The sequence below is a fragment of the Pristiophorus japonicus genome, chromosome 6 (assembly GCF_044704955.1).
Source record: "Pristiophorus japonicus isolate sPriJap1 chromosome 6, sPriJap1.hap1, whole genome shotgun sequence".
Lineage (NCBI taxonomy): Eukaryota > Metazoa > Chordata > Chondrichthyes > Pristiophoridae > Pristiophorus > Pristiophorus japonicus.
Genome location: NC_091982.1, coordinates 84,794,191 through 84,819,093, shown reverse-complemented (window position 1 = coordinate 84,819,093; position 24,903 = coordinate 84,794,191). Strand labels below are relative to the sequence as shown.

The following is a 24,903-nucleotide window of genomic DNA, read 5'->3' as shown; positions in this document are numbered from 1 at the left end:
ACGCCAATTTGTTAATGAAAATAAATTCACACAGACTCTAGTAAAGTAAGAGAGACAACTTTATTGCTAACAGAGCTCAGGGAGAAGAGTTGATCTGTGAACACCTTCTCCCCGAGTGCCTTGTGCCGCGGGGTTATAAGCAGTTTACAAGGATCGGAATACAATCATTTAAATTCATTTACATACAACCAATCAATCCATATGGCAACGCAATTCATTTACATACAACCAATCAATCCATATGGCAACGCAATTCATTTACATACAACTTTTTAGTCCGAGTGAAACCTGATAGCATGGCGTGAGTTTGGGGGCCCTTCCTCTGTATCTTCTTTTGTGGTTAGTTATTCTGTTGCAAAGCTTTCTGTGAAACAGTGGCCTGCACCTGGCCAGGAGTCACTTGCTGCTGCAGAGTTCATATCAGGGACAGCAGATAGGCTTCTTGGTACAAAGTTCATTTAGTGGAAAGGCAGATAGTTGGCTTACCCCATCATGCTTTGCTATGTCCGAAAATCCACTCCAACAGGATGACTGACGGAATTTCAAACTGTAAATTGTAAAAATGCTATATTGCCATAAACATTCTGTGATGGCTGGTTTTCTTGATCACATTCTACATTAATCCATGCCTTGTATGTTTACTTCATATATATTTCATTGTTTTGAGAATTTGTTTCTTGCTAGTATCCTCGATGTCCAACCTTTATATGGCAAGGAGCCAAATCTGCATGGCACAGCCTTGAACGGAATTCCAGCCCCTACCCCCTACGCTAGAGATCCAAATCCTCCTTCTCCCTGGCTAGATATCCCAGTCTGTCTTCCCTTTGCTAACAATCAGGACTCCTGACACTAAAACTATGAACCCCCATACAAAAATAATCCAATTCCTGTGTGCAAAAAATCCAAGCCAGGTTGTGCATTAAAAGTCTTTAATTAAAAAAAATCTAACAAAGGCAGCAGCCCCAATTATTAGTGGGGTGTGCGGTAGCGTGGAAGGAACCTGGCAAGGCCAGGGACGTGAAGACCCTGTGATCTTAACGGCAGGGCCTTATTTATAAATAATATTTTGTAAATTCCAGCCTGATGATCTGGTCAGTGGAAGAAGGGAGAAAATTGAGGACAAGGAAAAGAGATTGTTTCTCCTGTGTCTACATTACCCCACAGTTATAACAAGGATTAACGTTCTAATAAATAAAGACAAACACTTCTGGTGGTGACAAATGGTTAATGGTTGTAAACTACATTAATTAGTTTTCCTGGGTTTGCAAAAGCTGTTCACAAATGTTCACCCATCTGCAAAAAAAAATGAGTTGTGGTATCTATGAAAATCATTTGATTTGTAGGTAGTTTAATATAGTATACTGGTGGTGTAAAGAGATTGGAATATTGTTCTTTAACTTTGAGCTTTTCAGTAGGTTTGAATTTAGCCTGGGCAGATTTGGCAGGATGCGGGTAGAGGTTAAGTAAGGCATCTCGGAGAATTTGATGTAATGTCAGCTCTGTTCCTTGAGAATGTTAATTAATAACTAACAACGGGCCTCCAATCCAGCATAATTGACACCAATTTGGTAGCTTCATGAATGTAAACCAACAAATTAAAAGTCACAAAGTATTCTTTCTTCCAGGACAGTCGTATCTCAAGCGAATGAGCTCAATTGAAATTTTCTTGGTCCAATGATGTGGACCTTTATCTGATTTCTTTGACTGACTTTTCCTTATCCAGATTTACACAGTATGCTTTGTACCAGTGGCAGTATTTTCTCTGCTTCATGCAACAGCTTACACCAGGAAAATTTTAGATGTAAGTTTTGTTTTCTCATGCATTTTCTTCTAACTGTACATTGTTGAATGCAGAAAAGTTTGCATGGCTAAATGTACATTTGAAAATTACATTTATTGTAAATGGCTATATTTTGTTTCCATAATGAATGAAGATAATATTTAGTATGTTGTGCAGTTGTACCTATTGCAGGAAGTTTTGTCTCTTGTCAAATAGTTAGTAATGAATTATCGGCCCAGTCAGATTGGCAATGGTGTTTTTTTTTAATTCATTCTCAAGATGTGGGCATTGCTGGCAAGGCTAGCATTTATTGCCTTTCCCCAGTTTCACTTGGGAAAATGGTGGTAGACCACTTTCTTGAATCACTCATTGTAATGGTTTGATACAACATATTGGCTTGCTAGACCCTTTCAGAGGGCAGTTAAGAATCAACCACTTTGGTGGGACTGGAGTCACATATCGGCCAGACCGGGTAAGGACGGCAGGTTTCCTTTCCTAAAGAACATTAGTGAACGATTTGGGTTTTTACAACAATCTGACAGCTTCATGGTCATGTTTACTGGTGCCAGCTTTGTATTTCCAGATTTTTTTTTATTAAACAGAATTCAAATTCTCAAAGTGCCATGGTGGGAATAGAATTCATGTTCTGTTGATTACAGGCCTCTGGATTACTACTCCAGTAGCACAACCATTATGTTACTGTATAAAGACCTAAACATGAAGAAAAAATATTTTAGGATAGGGGAAGAGAGGGTGTAATTGAACCAGCCTGCATCTATTTTGTAGTCCATTTTATCACCTGCCTCATTCTAACAGATCCTTTATGGCCAGATCAATACTTGATGCAGGCGTATATCATGAAAGCACTAAGTGAACAACCATGTTTCTAGGCTCATTGCAATCGTCAGCAGCCAAGTTCTTGCTGTTGAGTTAGTGGATCTTGGTTTCTAAGCCTGAAGCCAAAAGAAAAATTTGCAAAGTCTCCTGAGGAACATAGACTGCATTAAAATATCCTGAATCTCCTCAAGACTAGTGCTGAGTCCAAAATTGTAAAAGAATAAAAGAATTGTCTCAGAACACAAAGTCCAGAATGTGTGCAGCCTCTTAGTTGACTTCTGTATGAACTCAACCACTGTTTTGTTAATAGAAACTAGACTTTGTAGTCTTGGAGACATAAATGTATACTTCAGAAAAAGAACTGTGGATTGGATTTCCCATTGTATAATGTTCCTGTTCATATTAAAAAATTGTCTTCTTCCCCGGTTGCAACACCTTGTTAGTAATGGTCAGGCCTCAACAAGTTTACTACTTCAGGCCCCACAGAACCACATCAGGAGCTGCTATCCCCGATTTCCCACCCTTGACCTAATCTATGACCCCCTACCCCCAAACACCCACATATGGTTACCCACATCCCTCTTTCCACATTGGAACCCTCCTCCAAGCGACGTATCTTCTGGTATGTGTAGAATTGATTTCTTAATAGAAGCCTATTTATTCCCCTCAGTAATTTTAAATAAACTTGTTTTTTTTTTGACATAATCTTTAATGTCCATGCAGCTGGTGCAACAAAAACTATCAGTTAATTGGTATGATTAAAATGATTATACTGTACAAATATATATAAGTCTTTAAGTGTCTTTGAAAACTAAGAGCTCTATTTTTACCTCCATAATTTTAAATAGGATTTTTTTTAAACTTTCATGTCCAATGGGTTGATTAAATCCACCATGGGGAAATTGTAGTTACAAGGGCAGAAAAACAGCATATCTGCTAACTTAGGAGGAGCACTGCTATGAGAGATCTATTAGTAATATATTACAAGTCTTTGGCATGCACTTCCTGCAAGTGTTGCACTTCCTTCCTGTTATACTTAACTTCACTCTTGTTAGCTCTGCTATTGTTATAAAGCAGTGTATCTTTTGACCAACTGAGAAATGACTAAATTAAAGGGAAAAACTCAGGAGGGAGCAACTGATTTATTTCTTAAAATAAGTGAAAACATTTTTTTTCAAGCTTCTTCAGTAATCATTCGCGTGTTATTTTGCAGACTTTGTCATTTGGAAATTGCTGATGAAACTAAATAAACCTAATTCAGTTCACAGTTCTACTCAGTGTGTTCACAAAAAAAGCTAGTCATTTCTTGGTGGTTTTTCTGACCTCGAACCTGACCAGGACCCAAAACCAGGAGTTGGAGATTTACAAGCAGCTGCAATTGCCCTCTAATTAACCTCCCGAATTTACAAAAAGCTACAAATACCTCTTTTTTTCTTTAATTAGGACACTTACTCAGAAGATTGTTTGAGCAATATCCTTAAAGGGACATGCCAGGCTAAGTACAACTCCATCTTTGTCGCTAAGCATCACCACCATGTTCCAGAATACCTATGAGTAGTGTCACAGGAGATCCAACAATATAAACAAATGTGAATTTTGAGGAAAGGTTTGATCAGTTGGTACAGATTAAGCAGCAGTATGTTGCTGATTTATAATTATACATGAATTACCTCGAGGTTTTGGACTTTTTGCCCCCTATTGAGATCTTGATTACTATCCAAGTGGTTGAGAATTCATGCCAGGCATTGACCATATTACTTCAAGAGTATTGATATTAATGGTATTTCCAAATGTACAAAGGATTTAAAATTAGTTTTTCTGGGTCAAAATCCTAGAACTCCCTAACAGCACTGTGGGAGTACCTTCACCACACGGACTGCAGCGTTCAAGGTGGAGGCTCACCACCACCACCGAGGGCAATTGGGGATGGGCAATAAATGCTGGCCTGGCCAGCGGTGCCCACATCCAAGGAATTAATTTAAAAAAAAATTAATATAGTTAAATCATTGTACTTCAATATAATTATTTAAGTTTGAGCGCACCTGTGACATTGCTGGAAACATGTCGTGCTCATCAGAAATCTTTGAAAAATCCCTATTTACTATGAAAATGTTGACCATCAGTCATACCACAAAACATCAACAAATACGGGTGATTTTAAAAATGCCACACTTGGCAACCCTTTTTCTGTAAGTGCATAAATGTTACTCATGTCTGCATGTTCCTGATTGACAGCAGAAGGTGATTTTTATTTGCCACAACAGTCAAGGGCAATTTACAGATCAGTAATTTTGAAGAAAAGACTTGTTGATCTCAGCACACTCTTATTATAGCTATAGGTACGACAAGATAGATTTAGTTGTCATTTTGATAAATTGCAGCCCTACATCTGTACTCCTCCAAATAAATAAAACAGCAGTATATCTCTTTTGTTCAGATGCTTAACAAATGTATATGGCTTGTCAATGCAGTCACTGGGAAGTGACAACTTTAGACTTGATGTATGATTTAATAACTCACTCAGGTTTGTCCTTCAGTAGAAATTGATTTATTCATTAGCAAATTCTAATGTACAGGTTTGCAAAATAAAATTCAAAGCCTTTCAACTTTTTAATATAGCAACGTGATTTCTTATACAATGAAATTCCACTAGTTAAAGGTTTGAGTTTGCAGCTTTCAACGCAGGTATATTCATAACCTCGGCAATAATTGCAACAAATTTTAAGAATCCCAAATTTAAAAATTTAGCCATTTTGAATAAACTAAATATAATAATACAGGCAACTGGATCCCAAATGCATTACTTTGAACATTTGCTTGTTGGGTAGAATTTATGAAGGGTTTGTTTAACCTTTATGACTTTGAGCTTGTCCAGGGTCTTGCAACAAGATTAAAACTAATCTAGGCTGACATTCGAGAGCAGTGCTGAAGGACTTCTGCATAGTCAGAGGTGCCGTTGTTTGGTTGAAATGTCCCATGAACCTGTTCAGGTAAATGTTGAAGAAAAGGAAGGTGTTCTCCTAGTGAGCTGACCAACATTCTTCCCTCAACCAACATTCTTCCCTCAAAATACATTATATGATCATTGAATTCATTGCTGTCAGGAGACTTTGCTGTATGCAAAATGGCTACCGTGTTCATGTATAGAACAGTAATCCTGCTTTTGAATGTAATTCATTTTACTTGAAGTGCTTTGTAGACATTGCTAAGAAACACTATATAATTACAACTAATTCATGTGCCTCTTAGATGATCTATTAACAAATTCACAAACAAAAGTTGTGTTGGAATATTCAGAATAGCTGCATGACAAAATTGGGGATATTGCTTTTCTGTTAAAGTGTAATACTGAGGGGAAATCGAGATTACTTTGCTGTAGTTTTCTTTAGTGATTTGCACACCTTGCTTTATACCACTAGTGATTCTAGCAATTTAAGGACACATTTCACTATCTAAATTGTTTTCATCTCTTGTTTTGGCACAGTTAAGGTTTCATTGGCTTCCTGGTGCACATCAGTTGCTTATGCATCATCGGCATCATGTTCTTTCTTATAGCCTTTTTCACAGTTCTGTATGCTAATGATCTCTTTCACAACACTGTCCATGTTCATTCCACTCTGTCTGTGCTTCAATTCCAACCATTTTCCATCTCTATACTATGACCTCCACTCCATACTTTGTTCTTGCTTGTATGCTTAAAATTGGAATCTTTTCACTGCTCGGACCTCAATCAAATGGTCGTATTTCCCCTCCGTGCTACTCACAGACATCGAGAAGCCTCTCTAGGCATGCGAAAGATCATATTGAAGGATGCCATTTGGCCTATCTACCTGAACCTTCTGTATAAACCAGCAGTTCCACTTCTCCATCAACACATCCAGCTTCCTCTTGTAAAGTTTGAGATTTTTCCATTGGTATCCCACCTAAAACACTATTTCACATGTTTATCACTCTTGTGAAGAAATACTATTAACCTGAATTTGTCTCTTTCCAGTTTGTACCTATGCCCTGTCACCATGACATAACTTGAAATAGTGTACTCGATGAACCTTTCGTATCTCTCATATTGTTTGTACCACTATAAGGTTGCTTCTCATTTGCATCCTTTCAAGGCTAAAGGGATTGCATTTATATAATGTTATTTTATAACTCAATTTTTTGATATAGGGATCAGATTCGTGGACCTTGTCGGCACCATTTCTGGTTTCTGTTGTGCCTTGATGACCTGAACTAACAGCAGTACTTGTGATGCAACCTGATTGGACCACTATACAGTTTCATCATGTTGACCTCCGACATCGCTCTAGAGATTTGACACTATACCAGAGCATTTTTTTCCATGTTAATTTTTGCTTCACAATGACTAAAATTAGTGAGTGTTGAATTTGTCCCTTTCAGGCTTTAAAAAAAAAATCGAATTCACACTATAAGGTTACCGACATTGTTTTCTTATTATGTAACATCTTGCACTTTCCAGCATTGAATTTACTTTCCCATAGTTTTGCACATATTGTCCAGATTCTCTGCCATTCCCTTTTTACTTCATCAGACTTAACTGCCCCACCCCAACCACTTGCAGCTTAATATCATCTGAACAATATGCCTTGTGTTTCTGAATTTGTTACTTTATATACTAGGAACAGTAGATATCCCAGCATTGATCCCTCGGACATTTCACTCTTGACATCACTGCCCTAACTACTATCAATTGCAATAGCATTCTCCTAAATTGATAATGTGACCTCAGGCAATCTTGCCAGGGTATAAATCAATAACTATAAACTTGCATGTTTAAGTATATATGTACAGGTTGAGCGTCCGAAATTCGGAATGTTCTGGACACCAGGCCGAACCGTGGCAGGTTGTCAGGAGTCCGGAAAATGTTCCGAAATCTGGATCCGTCATCACTCACCCGCTGGACTCCCCCCCCCCCCCCCCCCCAGCCCAGGGCCATCGTTGACCTCACCCCACCACCGACCGACTTCCCTGCATCGGGCTGACGCCGGCCTCCTCACCCCCCTGGCCTCAGGCCGCCAACCCCACCCCGCCTCGGGCCGCCACCACCGACCCCACCCTGCTCAGCCACCCACTCCTTAAGACGTGCCGGAAATACCTGAATCTCGACCCGGGCGTTTCCAGATTCGGGACGTCAGATTGATGTTCCGGATTTTGGGTATTTCCGGATTTCGGAACGGTCTCGTTCCCGAGGTTTCCGGATATCCGACGCTCCACCTGTATATACTTTTCTAAAAAAAATTCTGCCGTGCAGAATTTCTACAAAATGAAATGGTTGTATAAATTGGATCCATGGTGACGTGATGAATTGCCATTCAGGAGCCTTACTTTAAACACTCAATAGCCTTAAAATGATGCTGTGCAAGTATTAACATTAGGATGCATTCATAGGAAACTACTGTTACTTAAATGCGTTAACACCTCTTAAAATTTGAACATTAAGCATCTGTGCGCCTCTGTGAATAGCATAATTTCAAGGCCATATATGTTACTTATGTGAGATTTATGAAAACAACCTTAGTTTATTGTTTTGGTGACTTATGAAATTCCCCCACACAAGGTGTAGGTACAGCCTACAGGTGAGTGTAGTTTGCCAAGTTGTGAGAAAGAAATACATTTGTTTTTATTGCAGGTACAATATGTAGGGCCTGCAGGACCAGGCTTTGCTATGGACTGATGTTCATCTCACTGAATCTCTGTGAAGCAATTGAGTTAAAGCTGCTTTAACCCATTTCAGCACATTTCAATAGTACTCATGATGTGGCAAAAATTATTGGGAAACATTACCATTTTGCTAATTAGTTTTGAATCTTGACTTTCAGGATCTCTGAATCAACCTGAACATTCAGTTGGATGATCATGGTGAATGCTAATGAAGTTGCTTTTAATAATCAATAATGTTATAGACCTCAAAAAAAAAATCAAATTCATTGTTTGTAGTGAGAGTTTCTGCTGATTGCAAACGACCACTAAGCCACATTATTTTGGAACTATTTTTTCAAAGCAGAGCACTTTAACTTGGATGAATTGATCGCACATTTTTTTCAGAATTTGTATGAAGATTGGGTTCAAGGCTCTGACATTAAATTTCTATTTAAATTCTTGCTGGTCAGTCTTTTTATTGCAAATATTTGTTACTTTGCTGAAGTTTTAACAATGGGGGGAGACGACCTCCTAACTGAAACAATTGCCATTCAATATCCACTCAGGAGATAGTGAGTTGGAGCCTCTGTGCCAACTCGTCACCTCTTGCCTCGGTTAGATTAATTTTCTACATTCTTGGCAGTTTTGTTTCATGACGAATCACTTTGAAGCTTCTGTCTCTGGGCAAGAAAAATGGATGTTCATTTTGCCACACTCGAATTCTGCATCCTGCTGACTGATCACAGAATGTCACTGTCAGTCACTGAGAGGCCAAACTGTCCCACCCTCCAAGCTGGAGCAGAATTTGGTGGCAAGAGGCCCATAAAAGGATGAGAACAGGAATTAGTTTTTTTCCCCTAAAGAAAGATTAAACATTTTTGATTCTTAAAGGAAAATTAGTAATTTGAGAGTGAGAAAAGAAATTGACATGAAAAAGAACTAATTTGAATGCAATTTATCTTACTAATTACAACAGAATTGATATTTCATTGCCTTTCAAGAATCAAAATAGATTATATACCAAATTGGAATTGCTGCTATATACTTATGAAAGTGTACTTTTCAGTTTGTGTAAAAATACATTTAGTGAAGAGTCATCACCATCATGGCGGCAATTGTTAGCTCAATCGCACTTTGCAGCACCATCATTAATTTCTCGAGTAGGTTGAAAAAACAAATCCTGTCCTTGTCATCCCAGGCAGTGTTTGCTCCAGTGTGCACACACGAGATTAAGAACTTATTCCAAGTTTTAAGAATATATTGAAAAGCTATTGGTAATCAACTTTATAGCACTTAATAATGGAAGTGCTGTAATTTTATTAAAAGATTGGTAGTTCCCTCTTGTGGGAATTCAGAGAATTTTCTTGTTTCTTCACTTCTGTACAATTGAAACGCACTGAAATTCCACTAGGTAGCGACAGTGTTCAGTGCTATTATCTCATGCTTACTGAATTTGTGCTTCAGGTAATCTGAAGGGTTTTGAATTTGATAAGATTTGCTTCTACTGACCCACATTTTGGGGGTTTACCTTTGACAAACAGCTGGTAACATTTCAATTAACGAACGTAAAACATTAACCGAATCTCTTATTACTAGATACAGTCTTCTAAGTAATATGTTGTATTTCAAAATGTTATCCAAGAGGTGACCATATTTCATCTGAAGTGCTTAGATGGAAACTTCTTTCCAAATGCTAATTAAATAGTTTATCTCTGCAGGAGAGGCTAGGGTTGGTTGTTTTAATTATGTACAAATAATTTAAAAGTTATCTTTTAAGTTTATGTGGGAAATTGCTAAAATATATTGTGCTTCAATACAATTGCATTTGTTTCATTATAAGCTATCAAAAATATTGGACCTAAAGCATTTGATTATTAAATTAAAGAATATATAAAATACTCCTACTGTTTGGCTGAATGAAATCAATCTGGCTAGATTATTCTGGCAGTGACCACAGAAGAAAGCTGATCCAGTATATAGTTAGCATCTGGTGTAACTACTCCCAAGAATAGGAAGGTTACATTTCTCATTACATGTTTGTGTTATGTTGTACTTTCCTTTTTTTTAAACTTGTAGCATGACTCCAGTGATTGATTCTGAAATAATCATCATTTAACGATTTAGCAAACTTGCCTTCACCAAACATCCTGACCCTCTGACTTTTGAAATTTTGACTGGACAGTTGAAATTAAAAAGAGATGGTACCCTTTAAAATAAATATATACTTATGGTGTAGTGACAGACATGTATTTTGTTTTTAAAGCACAGTCTCATCATGCATGTTCCATTTTCTTTTTAATCACCTTATTGCCATGTAAAAGTCGAACTTTAATCATTGGCAATTTTGCTTCCCTTCCCCTCTTTTTTTTTTTGGTGTTTTTAGATACTTTTTCATCCAGTTTAGGACTTTTTCAAAGATTTTTTTTTTCTATGCAAAAATGAGCAAGTTAGGGATTTGCAGTTCTTTTCTTAACATTGTTTATATTAGTCATGCTGTGTTGCCCTTGAGAAAGCATTCTAAGTAACCATGCCATAGAGAGTGAATAAATTAATAAAGATCACTCAACTTTATATTTTGAACATGCAGTGAACATCTGGTAGCAACGTGCTTCAATGTGCCAATTGAATACAGTAAAGTTTTCTCTTGCCTCTGCAGTTGCTTTGATGCACAATGATCAGTGCAGCAAGTTAAAATTGTAGATGTCTTCATGTTTAATCAGAAAATGCAAACTCATAAATTATTGTAGCGTTTAAATAGGACAGTTAGTGGAAAAAATGTCAAGTAGTTGGAAAGCCTAATTTACAGTAATGTAATATCCTTTGATCCGCTGACAAATGATTTAATCATAATGCATTGAGGTAAAAAGGCTTTCAATAAATTGTAATAAAGTGGTATGGAAAATTCTTTGCCTTTTGTTAGTATTTGTTCAGTTGTTGAGTAAATCGGAAACCTATTTGTAAAAAGATATCTATCTTTTTATCTCCTGGATATAATTGATTCAAAAAACATTTAGATGAAAGCATATTTTCTTTTATCAGATTTTGTTTGTTACAAGAGGGACCTAGCTTTAGGGAACAAGTGGTTTATTGCCTAGTTTGTTTTCATTAAAGAGAGTAGCCATATTGGGCTGAATTGCACTAAGGTGTGCTGAGATGCTGGAGATTTGCCTAAAAGCCTGTTGTGACACAAGAGGCATTGTACCACTGTGATTTTCAGATATAATAGAAGAAAACACATGGGGATGCAATTCTGCTAATGAAAGTACTGCATTAATTTTATTTTCTGATGTGTTGTTGTCATTCAAGAGACGTTTTTAATCTTCAGATTGTTTCAGCACAACAAGCCATTTAAACAGCATTTGGCAGCAAGCCTCATACTTGGCATTAATTCCTTTCATTTAATACTGTTTGTCAAAATTGTGCATTAAAGGCTTTTAGCTGCTTCTATTAAAATATCTTCCTTCAAATATTAATTCATGGGAATAATAATGAGCAGGCAACTACTACAAACGGTGCTTTGTGCTGTGAAAGTTCAGCATTGAAGGATTCAACATTTTCTTTAATCTTCATCTTTGCTACTTTTTGTTTTGATAGTAAAACATTTTTTCTACATTGATAATATACACATGCCAAATTGTATGGAATGTACCATTTGAAATTCTAACCTATTTGATGGACATTAGATTAAAAGTGTTATTGTTCATTTTAAAATATTCCAGTGTTAATGTTATTTAACTGCTTTATTGCAGAGTGGTTGCTGATGCACTCAAGTACAATTGGTGCTGCAGGGTAACTCGTGCAATGCAGACATGTAAAGATAATGCTTTCTCGCAAGGAAATAGAATTTTACTGCTTTCGTAATTCTCATTTCAGCAGTCACTGCTACAAGTACAGTACTCCCTATTTTTTCTGTGGTTTAATGGAAATTAACATTTTTCTGTTACATTTTTGTCACGCTCATCTATAAATCACTTCTAATAACATCTTGACACAAAGTTAATTTCACTTTCAGGAAATACTGACAAGTTTTATTACTTTCTCAAGCTTGAAATTTACTTGCCCTTGGTAAGAGAAAATTGGGATTTTATAGCTTTAATCTTTGAAAGTAATAGAATGACCTAAGGATGGGGCAGCCCTTTTGGTGTAAGCAATTTCATTTTTGCTCATAATACATTTCCCTTGTATATTAAATAATCTAGAACATATTTGCCTTAATAAATGTGATGTGTATTTTATTTTTATTTATCACCATCTATCACGAAAGAGTTTAAAAGTACTAAGATATGCAGAAGTAAACTGACTATTTTATTTCTCATGTGAGGAAGAAGCACCCCCCTCCCCCAACTCAGTTTGGATATTACCTTTGTACATTAAGTTTGCTATGTGAGATTCATTACCGGTATAATGAGAGCTTTAGCAGCTTCCCCTCGTGTTGCGTCAGCTGTCTATCCTGAGGTGATTGGCCATTGTCCTAAAAGTCCTCCATGTGAAGTAAATAATAGATTTGCAGGCAATCTTGACTATGAACAGTGGAACTTTTTCACTGACTTAGAGCTGATACAAATTGGAGCTGACAAAAATTTAAAATACTTTATTCAATATTGTAAATTCTTTTGCATCTTTTGAAACAAGAGCATTTTCTTCTTATATTTCTCATATTCCTCATCCGCCGCATGCATCAAGAATGTAACCGAGCTTGACCGGTTTTGTAGAAATGTATGTGCTGAGCATGCACACGGTTTTTTACTCCCCTCTTGTAAAGAGCTCAAGGGTCAAGCACCAGTTTTATTTTTGCCCAGCCAACGATGCATTGATCCTTACATCGAACCTCTTGTTGCCAAAATTTGGGACAAATTATTCAACCTTTCTATAGAAGTAGGCTAGGTTACACAGATATGGCTATTATAGCGTTATGTTAATTCTGCTTTCAAACCAAAAATTCTCTCTTGGAAGGGTTACAGATATTTTAAATACAAAAATAAGGTAGTTGTAGGCATTTGAATATACGCAGTCCAGTAAATCTGACCCCATATGCATGTTAATTTGTGACCTGAAATGTTTGTAACAAATGTCTACAATAATCCCAAGAGCAGTGTATTCTACGTGGGCAAACTAAAACTGGATCGCTCTCACATCTATCCTGTCTCCAAGGTCATGGCAGTCCAGAGACAGATATGGAAGTACAGGAATTGTGGATATGCCAATTTAACCATCTTAAATAAACAATTTATTTTTAAGTCCCTTCAGGATGGACTAAGGTGAGTCAATAGCTTTGAAGTTAAACTGAGGAACCAAGTTCTAATGAAGAGTCACACCCAAGCATTAGCCCGTTTTTTGTCTTTTTAGATGCTGATCAACCTGTATGAGGCTAGAATTTGCTATTGGTTATAATAATTGATGAACAGTTAACATGCTCATTTGACGTTCCTCTATCCGCTTTTTTGATAAGAGAGTTAACCTATGTAAAATAATGGTTTAATACCCTCCATTAAAATAATATACAGAGGAAAGTCATTTGAATGTGTTCAGCATTTATCTCCTATTATCACCAACAGTAATGTCAAAACATTATATTTTCTTGTACCAGAAATAAAAACTATTGCACACTGCAATCACAGGAGGAAAAAAAGCAAAAATGCACAAAAACTCAGTTTGTAAGAATGGGGGCTGAATTTTATGCCCTCTGGTGAAACTGACTGCCTGCAGTCAGGGGTGTGCAATCTATTTTATTATTAATTATTGACTGCTCTGTTATGGATGGTGTGAGGACACTCCCTGATTACTGTATGGTAACATTGAGAGCGCCTTGAATATATAAAGACATTGAAAACTGCTTTTTACAGTTAGAAAACATAGCTGGGCATTGCAACTCAGCACAAACTGTATCCTCCATTGTACTAACATGGTGATCTTTGTGTGACTCCAAGTATAAAACATCACCATTCCAATGCGACTCTTGTGTTTATTTCTAAATTCTGGCAATTCTGCAAAGGCAATAATGGAAATGTTTAAATAAAGCAACTTAAATGTATTCACAGCAGGACCCATCTCCTTGAGCCCAAGTTTGCCCAGGAGTTGCTCTGTTTTTTTTTTGGAGCAACTAGATTTTTTTGGAGTATCTTAAACATCGCAATTCTGCCCATTTAATTTGCTCCAGTGTAAGTGAGTTAGTTAGGTTTTTTTTTGTTTCATTTTTTTTTTCAAAAGGGGCTGTTACCAGCCACTTACGCCTGTTTTGGCCATTTAAGCAAGTTTAGACAGCTAAAAGTTATTACAAACTAACTTAGGCCAGCATATGTGGCCACTTACACAGAAAAACCTTGCGGTGAGCTATGAAATCAGCGCAGATAAGTACATTTAAAGCACCAAAAACAAATAAAGTACAAGGAAGCTCAGAGGACCTACACTTAGCACCAAGACTTACAAAGCACTAAACAACTAGATTAAAAATGGACTGGTAAACTAGCAAATATATTATAGCAAGTCCTGTAAATAAGAGTTTCAGCCAAACTATTTTACAGAATTCCTTTTTGAAAGCAGATGAAGAGTAAACTTGAAATGTAAATCAAAGAAGAAATTAATCAATCAATAAATAAATAAATAAAAATAGAAGTCCTACCTTCAGCAAAGCTTTACTGCCGAAAAACACGAGCAACTGACCGATCTGCGGTAAGACTCATACTGAACGCGGCATCGGTAACGGGGGGGGGGGGGGGGGGTTGCTGAATGTGGTATTGGTAAAGGGGGGGTGGGGGGAAGAGGCTGAACGCGGCAGGGAAAGCCGATGAGGGAGCCCATTCGGCCAGGGCTAGGGGCAGCATGCTTCGGGCAGTTTTAATGTGGAATAAATACAACTAAGTAGGCATACCTGCTCATATCCTCCCTGACATTAAAAATGAGTTGCCGGGGGAACTGGAGTTCTGAATATACACTGAAGCGCACGTGAACTGGAATTCTCTACTGCATCTCATCAACAGTCAGACTGAGGTCAGTCCGCAGCATAACGAAGGTCTTCTCTCCGCCTGTCTGACAGCTGACAGACACTTTCTGTCAAATGCTCATCCCAAATTGGAATCTGCCGCAACCTAAATCATTAATAAAATACTGAAAGTCTTTTGGATCAGCAAGAGAGAGAGAGAGAGAGATGGGAAATCATTCCGTCATTGATATATGCTTGAACTGAATGCGGCAGGGAAAGCCGATGAGGGAGCCCATTTGGCCAGGGCTAGGGGCGGCGTGCTTCGGGCCCCTCCCACACAGCCTGCAGAGATTGTGGGGGCGAGGAGCTACTGCACATTCGCGCACATTCTAGTGCGCATGTGCAGAGGTCCTGGCACTTTTCAGCGCCAGGACCTGGCTCCGCCCCCCCACTGCTTGTTCTGCGCGACGCCAAGGGCCTGCAACATTCCAGCAGCGGGGAGAATACTGAGGTAAGTTTTAGGCGCGGTTTTTCTTCTACAAAGTCGCCGCACCTCCGTGAGGTGCGCTGTTCTAAGCAGGGGGGCAAACTTGGGCTCCTTATTTCTAAAAGCTTTTGCAACTAGTTTTGAGAAAATAAACCTTCACGAGATAAATAAGTCATGCTCCAGAAAGCTCCTTTCAGAATTTTTTTTAAAGTCGCCTTTTATCTACATTCTTGTAGGTATCAATATATTATGAAATTACCATTATGATGTGTGCATTTGTGTGTGACTTATTTTGTATGAGATATGAACGCACTTGTAATTGCAACTTTCAAAAGTCATCAGCTCATCAGAAAACATTTCTGCCTCAATTTTGTGTGCAACTAACTGGAAGAATGTAACTTCTGATTGATTGGATGGTGGATTGAAGAATATTGGAAACCCAATCAATTTGATTTCTGATCCAACAGGAAAAAGTTTATTTTTCTAGTAAGGTGCTTACTGTCTGTTTAAAAACTGACAGTTGGCATTTAGGCGCACTTCCAGACCACAGTACAGGAAAAGCTGGTATGTGTGTGGTTAGCCAACACTGCTGCCTGCCACCTCAACAGATGGAGGTAGGGAATACACTAGTAACTTTTCCTTTTGACGAGATGGAATCCTGTTCGTACTCTGGTGTCTAACTTGCAAAATATGTGATTGTATGTCAAACTACTTATTTCCCTGGTATATTAAATTGTTTATTTTTCTGGGATTAAGCAGAGTTGTACAAATTAGTTTTAACAATGCACAGGTATAGTATAGAAATGACAACAAATAGCCACAATAGATAAGTTTCACGAAATCCTTTGAAGGTGGTGAGATGACCACGGCAGAAGGAGTTCCAGAGAATGGAGTGAATGGCCCCGATTTTAACCTCCCCCTCTTTTCCCCCCCCCCCACCCCACCCGACAGGCAGGAAAGAAATGGGCGAGGGGTTAAAATCCTAAAAAAATCAAGACCTGTCTCCAAACCACTGGCTATGGTAGCGACTCCCATTAAAAGCAAATGGGGGCTTACTCAAGTCAAATGTCGCTGCCCGATGATGTCATTTGCTGGAACCGATGGTGAAAACTGAATACACCTGCTCATATTTAAAATTGCAATGATTTATTTCCCCTAACACCTGAGCTTGACAGCCTGGCTTGAGGGGGTGGGGAGGCTGGTGGTGGTGGTGGTGTCTGGACGTTCCATGCTACCATTCCAGTGAGATTCCTGCCAAATCTGAAAGTCAGGACCTTGTTCTCTTGATGCAGAAATCAGTTGCCAAGTTTGTTAAATTTGCAGATGATCCTAAAATATACAGGGGGAGGATGTAGTTCAATATTTGCATAAGGATTTAGGTCTATCATGTATGTCGGCAGACAAACCGCAAGTGAAATTTACTGACAAATACAAAGTGCTCAATTTTCCCCAATTATCTGCGACGAATTTTGGCATGCACTGTTTATTTTTGAGTACATTTTAAATCTCCAAGTTAGGAGCGGCACCCAGTACCGGGAGGGAAGGGAGGCGTTTCGGCCAGGGTTAAGAGCGGCACCGGGGGAGGGGGGGGGGAATAGACTTTTGGCATAAACTCTTCAATAATTTCATGCTGGTTAGCTGCTGCAAGGTGCTTGTGCAGGTTGCTGTGAGCTGGCCAGAATGTGTTGAATGTTTTACTTTCCAGCCTGAGCCCGCAGAGTGTCCTTTGGTACCCTGGCAACCCGATCATTTTGGCACAGATCTTGGGCTCTACACCCCCCCCCCCCAAAGCTAAAGGATGGGCTACACGGTGCCAAAAAACAATTCAAACGGGGAAAGTTGGATTTTTTTTTTGCCGTAGTTGGGCCCTCAAAAAACGGGCGTAACTCTTCAAATACGCAAAAAAAACGGTATTAGGGAAAATTGAGCCAAAAGTACTGTCTATTGCAAGAAAGAATAAAAAGCATTGGTATGTAATGCAGGGACTATAATTAGCAAAGGAGAGACTTTGAAAGGAAACTGACAAGTGTCGGTGAGTTCGTTTTTAGTGTCAAGACAATGTAGAGATGCAATTAATAAAGGAAATAGAATATTGGGACTACATAGCCAGAACAGTGAAATGCAAATCTATGGGGAAATACTTTTATAATGCTTTAATCATACCTCACTTATAATGCTGTCTGCAGTTCTGGTTGCTCCGCTGCGGAAGGGATATGCAGTGCATTAGAAATAGTGGAGAGAACTGCAACACAAATGATCCCAAGTGTAAAGTAGATGAGCTATGAGTAAAAATCAAAAAAACTTGAGCTTTAGAGTTTAAGCAATAGGTTGAGACAGAAGTATAAGTGTTTACATACAGAATATTGCTTTAAAGTTAGTCAGACAAGTTGGACAAAGGAACTTAAATTTAAATGAATGTAAGTAGACTTAAAACCATAAAAATACTTAAATGGATGATAAACATTAGAAATGATCTGCAGGTAAATAGTGGAATTGAAGATATTAAAGGACTTCAATATGCAGTTAAATGCTGGAGTGGCTGAATTGAAATACGGCATTGGGGAAAATTGAGCCCAAAGTATTGTCTATTGCAAGAAAGAATAAAAAGCATTGGTATGCAATGCAGGGACTATAATTAGCAAAGGAGAGACTTTGAAAGGAAACTGACAAGTGTCGGTGAGTTCGTTTTTAGTGTCAAGACAATGTAGAGATGCAATTAATAAAGGACAAATCAGTGGACTAAGTGGCCTTTTCTTGTCCTTCAATTTTTCTTATTTTTATTTCCTCCAATTTCCAATGGAATGTATTTTGCTTATTTTTAACTACTTCCTAGTTATTGTTGATCATTTTGTCATTGATTTTCTCTCGTGTCTGAGTTTTTTTCCCTCGTGAAAATCAGCTGGTCTTGTGTGTGTCCGTTGGCCTTTGGTCAGCTTCCCATTTCCCCTCCCTCCCCAGGGGCATTTGTGACTTGAGCAAAGAAAATTCTTTCCCTGTGCATTTTTAAGTACATATGGCATAGATATTGTAAGATTTGAGCAATGGAAGCTTTAAGTGATGGCTATAAAAGTTTATATCATTGAAAATGAATTAACAAAAGGTTTCTGATAATTTCAGGAATGGATGTTGAGAAAATGGCTACTGTGATTGTTCACTGTATTTCTGATATATTTTTTTGTTATAAAAATAGTTTGTCCTTTAAGTTGCTGTGAGTGATGCCAAGGGAAATCTTCTAGTAGGCTTTCTGTATTTTATAAGATGGGGTACTTGCTTTATCGAGCTGAATTAAGTTGCCATTTATATTGTCTTGAGGCACATAGAAAATGCTAGACATCCAAATAAAAGTATAGATGAGTTGCATTTCTTTATCTTGCACTTTAGGATGAAGTCCATCAGTGAAGTGATTGTTTCACTGTTAAATCTAATCAGAATTAGAATTGACCTGCATCTCTTGCAGGTCAATCTTATAATTATGTTTCCAGATTATAATTTATGATCTGTTTTCTTTTAAAACCCTGTTAGCAGTAAAAACAATATGAATTAATCACTTATAATATAGTTTATGGTAGCTACATGCAAGCTATGATGTGTCAATTACGTAGGTAGCACAATTAATACATAAATTCAAAGCATATGCTGTTACATTTTAAAGCTAGGACAATGTTCTGCTGAATAGGCACACTGCTTTATAGCTTTGAATTAGTTATAACCTTGTTACAAGAACGTCATTATTTGGCTTTGAGTTCTTATAAGAATTGTGCAAATGTGTACTTTTCTGGGTGACTGCACAAAAGCTTTTCAGAAGCTTGTAGCATCTTAGTTGGAAACCACAAATTGGGCCTGTCCACAGTGGTGCTGTAGTTAATTGGAATATGAAGGGATGATTGGGGCAAGAGTACTGCATTTATTAGGATTACTGAGAACTTCAGATATAACCAAAAGCATCGCTTTTCTAGCAACATACTCTTTAAATTTAAAAATTCAGAATCAACCAACCATTGATCTTTCCCAGATAAAGCTTAACCTAAAGCAGGATACACAGCTATTGGTCATTGCAATAAAAATGAATTGATTTTCAAATGAATTGATTTTTGAGTGAAATTGTGAAGGCTGAAAAAAAGAAATATTTTGAGCAGGACAGCATATTATACCTTGCTTGAAACACTTAACTGATTACAGAAATATAGTAGGTTTCTAACTGTAAATACTACATTTGTTACATTACATAATTGGTTTGAAAATATCCAAGTCTTCACAATTTGGAAGGAAATTATGTTCTGTGGCACTCCTTTCAGCCTTTGAATGTTGTCGCTTCACCTTTTGAATATTGATATTTTTTTTGTTCATTTATGGAATGTGGGTGTCACTGGCAAGGTGGTGGATGGGGTGTCTATCCCTAATTGCCCATACGATGGTGGTGGTGAGCTGCCTTCTTGAACTGCTTCTGTCCATGTGCTGAAGGTACTCCCACAGCGCTGTTGGGGAGGGAGTTCCAGGATATTAACCCAGCGAGGATGAAGGAACAGTGATATATTTTCAAGTCGGGGTGGTGTATGACTTGGAGGTGGTGATGTTCCCATACACTTGCTGCCCTACCCTTCTAGATGGTAGAGGTTGGGAGGTGCTGTCGAAGAAGCCTTGGCAAGTTGCTGCAATGCATCTTTTAGATGGTGCACCGGTGATGGAGTGAATGAATGTTTAACGTGGTGGATGGGGTGCCAATCAACAGGCTGCTTTGTCCTGGATGGTGTCAAGTTTCTTGAATGTTGTTGGAGCTGCACTCATCCAGGCAAGTGGAGCGTATTCCATCAGACTCCTGACATGTGCTTTGTAAATGGTGGAAAGGTTTTGGGGAGTCAGAATACCCAGCTTCTGACCTCTTATGGCTGGTCCAGTTAAGTTTCTGGTCAATGTGACCTCCAGGATGTTGATTATGGTAATGCCATTGAATGTCAAGAGAGATGGTTAGACTCTTGTTGGAGATGGTCATTGCGTGGCCCTTGTATGGCACAAATGTTACTTGCCACTTAACCAGTCTTGCTGCAGGTGGGCACTGACTGCTTCATTATCTGAGGAGTTGTGAATGGAACTGAATACTGCAGTCATTAGCGAATATCCCCACTTCTGACCTTATGTTGGAGGGAAGGTCATTGATGAACAGCTGGTTGGGCCTAGGACACTGCCCTGAGGAATTCGTGCAGCGATGACCTGGAGCTGAGATGATTGACCTCCAATAACCACAATATTGTGACATTTGCTCCATGCTGTGCCATGTATTTAGGTGTATGATTTAAGTTTATTTAAAAGTGTTAAACCTAATACTGGATACAGAAAGGAAAAATGTTCTTGATGAAGCCTGATCCAGATGATATACTTCTGCTGTAGCCCAGAGGTTTCAAACAGTACCCCGTACAACAGAAAATGTGTTGGGAAGATATCAACTGCATTTACCTTATTTCTAATTCAAAGTGTATTACCGTGAAATGTGTGGAAGACACTTCACAATGTTGTACATCTTTCTAAAGTGCACTGAAGTGTGGTATTACTGCTAAATAGAAACTAGCTTGATTTTTATGGATGATAATTAAGGCAACATACAGTCAGCAATTTTTCTTTGTTTCTTTTGTAGATCATTGGCCCTAATTCCATACCATGGGTGCGATCCTTTTTAGACAAGATGACAACACACCAGCAGAGCCTGTTCAAGTTCATTGCATGCAATGAGATTCTCTTGATGCCTGCAGCTGTCTTTATGTTGCTTGGGTAAATATTAAATCTAAACTTCATGCCATTGCTATAACAGTCTGTTTAATCCTGAAAGCACGAGTCAGATTTTTTTAATTACACTGCTTGGTTGAAAGGTGTACAGTACAATGTGTAAAAGCTGACATTTGGTATCACACAAAGCTTGTATCCACTTATACAGGATACAGTGTGGGGAGATGCTAGGCAGTACATGGTTGTTAACTCTCCTCGCAGATATTAGCACCGATACTATAGTGTGCATACAAGCTGACTATGGCATAAATTACAAGAATTAATCAATATTTTAAACAAATAACCATTCAATACACACCAAATATTAAATATCCTGTAGAAATATTTGGTGTTTGTTGTTATAACTGTCCCTGAATTGAAAATTTGCTTGAAAATGTAAATTTCTATACCGAGCATCTTTACAAAAAGAACTGATATCTTGTAACATCTGTTGACCACCACATTAACACTTTATAACCTTATCAGCAGTGATTACAACTTGTTTTAACAATTTCTCAGTTACTTGTATTCTTTAAAGTCAGAAATGAATCAGTGCAAATAGTCGACAAGCAAATGAAAGCTGTGCCTTCAGGATTTGTTGAGACAGCACACAGCAGTGTTTTAGTAAAAATGCTATTACTTTCATGATGTCATCACATTTTGACAATTTGGATTGATGTGTTGCCACATTGAGGAACCAACATTCATATAATCTTGCTCGTATATAATCTCCCCATGATTAATTGCGATTGTTTAAGCGTTTAAAAAAAAAAAATTATCCTCACTGAGATTTGCACTGTATTATCTGTTTCTTTGAATCCATTTTTATAGCAAAGTATGAGTCTCATTAAAAATTGAAAAGCTACACCGATTGCAGGTTCTTAAACATGCTGTGCCTGATGTGCATAAATGCTGGTGAAATTAGTTGATACTTTTAATTTTAAGATTCAAAGAAGAAATAATGTGGGTTCGACATATTCTTGGGCCACGATTATTTAGGCCATTTACACCCATTTTAAGTTTGGGCATATTCTAATCTGATTGGGAGGACACTTGGGTGTAATTTGACTTGGCAAAATAGGCGCTGCTTTGGGCGCAAATTCCAGGTAAGACCACCTTGCTCACCTATTTCAGCATATCAGCTAAGTACTGTAATTTACCCTAATGAAAATCATTGGTACCTATAGATTATATAAGAGAGAACTTGATCTTGCATATGCATAGAGTCCCACCTACTTTCTCCCTCCCTCCACATGACTTTTATTCCTCAAATGAGAAATTGTCTATAGGGACTTGTATTACAAGGGCTAAAAATTTGCCGACCTCGAGACCGTTCTTTTGGCGATATTTCGCCGTTTTTGGCGAAAAATGGTGTGGTGGGAAATTTGGAGAAGTCTTGTGGTGGCGCTTTTCAAATACCGCTGGAGAGAAGCACCATCGTGCAAGACTCGAAATATCACTTTTGCCAAAAATTTGGCTCTGAGCGCACCCGTATTTAGGACAAAAAAAAAAACGCCAAGGAAAAAGCTGCGTTGCAACCCTTGGATCAGTGGTAAGTATAAGGACCGGCAAGAAAGGTGTTAAAGTTTTTATTTTTTTATTCTTTTGCAGCAATTCGCTAGTTCAATATCTTGTGAATGTTTTGTGATTTTTTTTTTTTCTTTTTGCAATTTATCTTTTGGTGTTTTCCCCCTCCCTAGGCCCAACTTATATCGGCCTCAGAGTAAAGTTGCAGAAAATTTGCGTTTTGCGTCACAATTCCTTGTGCAACGCCGATTTTTACTGCTGCGCAAATTGAAGCTCTAATTTACTGCCTCATAGCCTTGACGTTGCCATAATGATAATTTGGGCAAAAAAATTCAATTATCCATTTATTCACAAAACTTTGGAAGAGAATTTTATTCTGGTAACTAGGATCACCCAAAGTATAGAGTGTCCTGACCAGTAGAATAAAAAATTACTAGAATTAATCATAGTAGTTAATGGTGAAAATGGTGAGTAATGTTATGAAAGGAATGATGAGTGGCAAAGTTTACTTCCCCTTTAATTACTGCTATTGCTGATACTTATTTTAAATGATTGTGTTTGTAGTTTATGACCAATTACAGCAACAGAATTGCATTGTATAAGTGAACAGAAATTAGGACACTTGGCCGTTGTAACCGTGAAGAGGCTTGTTGGGTATTCAGGACTCTAAATCAGTTGTCAAACAGCATTGAATCTGACAATGTTGGCCAGTTTCCAAGATTTAGCATTGTGTCAACATAGAAAAAGTTAAATTATAGATTCCTGGCATTGATGTCTCCTCCTTCTGTGGACTAATCTTAACAGGGCCCTGATTGTAATGGGATGGAGACCCTTCACATATTGGTTGTCACTGATGATCAAATAAGTCATAATTGCTATACAGGTCCGAAGGAAAAAGTGAGATGGGAATGGAGAAAATGAAGACAAAACCTTCAGGTGGAATGAGTAAATATAAAGAGAAAAACAGACTGGGACAAAAAAAACTGCAAAGTGAAAACAGGAGACCAGTGAAACACAGAAAAGTGAATACATTGAGACAAAATGGGGAGAGGGAGGCGAATGGAAAGTAGTCTTGTAAATAGTTGCAAATGTCTGAACACAGTTTTTCTGCAACTCATTTTGACCACTTTTGTGGGAAGAGGAAGAGATTTACAGCAATTTCCCTGAGTAATTTCACAGCTTGTTAATGTGAACATAAGAACATAAGAATTAGGAACAGGAGTAGGCCATCTAGCCCCTCGAGCCTGCTCCGCCATTCAACAAGATCATGGCTGATCTGGCCGTGGACTCAGCTCCACTTACCCGCCCGCTCCCCATAACCCTTCATTCCCTTATTGGTTAAAAATCTATCTATCTGTGACTTGAATACATTCAATGAGCTAGCCCTTACTGCTTCCTTGGGTAGAGAATTCCACAGATTCACAACCCTCTGGGAGAAGAAATTCCTTCTCAACTCGGTTTTAAATTGGCTCCCCTGTATTTTGAGGCTGTGCCCCCTAGTTCTAGTCTCCCCTACCAGTGGAAACAACCTCTCTGCCTCTATCTTGTCTATCCCTTTCATTATTTTAAATGTTTCCATAAGATCACCCCTCATCCTTCTGAACTCCAACGAGTAAAGACCCAGTCTACTCAATCTATCATCATAAGGTAACCCCCTCATCTCCGGAATCAGCCTAGTGAATCGTCTCTGTACCCACTCCAAAGCCAGTATATCCTTCCTTAAGTAAGGTGACCAAAACTGCACGCAGTACTCCAGGTGCAGCCTCACCAATACCCTATACAGTTGTAGCAGGACCTCCCTGCTTTTGTACTCCATCCCTCTCGCAATGAAGGCCAACATTCCATTCGCCTTCCTGATTACCTGCTGCACTTGCAAACTAACTTTTTGGGAGTCATGCACAAGGAGGTTGGTAAGGCCTGTAAAAGGCACAGCAGGGA

At 38.2% G+C, this 24,903-nt stretch overlaps 1 protein-coding gene across 8 annotated transcripts in view; it reads left to right on the top strand.

The window, feature by feature from the left end:
- Window positions 1-24,903, top strand: part of LOC139265735 (transmembrane protein 33-like) — a 210,051-nt gene that overhangs the window by 52,200 nt on the left and 132,948 nt on the right. For 6 of the 8 annotated variants that reach the window (XM_070883057.1, XM_070883054.1, XM_070883055.1 and 3 more), the window contains 2 exons: window positions 1,734-1,801; window positions 21,311-21,444. In XM_070883057.1, the coding sequence (XP_070739158.1) occupies window positions 1,734-1,801; window positions 21,311-21,444 (202 nt within the window). Of the gene's footprint in view, window positions 1-1,733; window positions 1,802-21,310; window positions 21,445-24,903 lie in introns of those variants that run through there. The other 2 variants (XR_011593611.1, XR_011593610.1) reach the window with 1 other exon arrangement.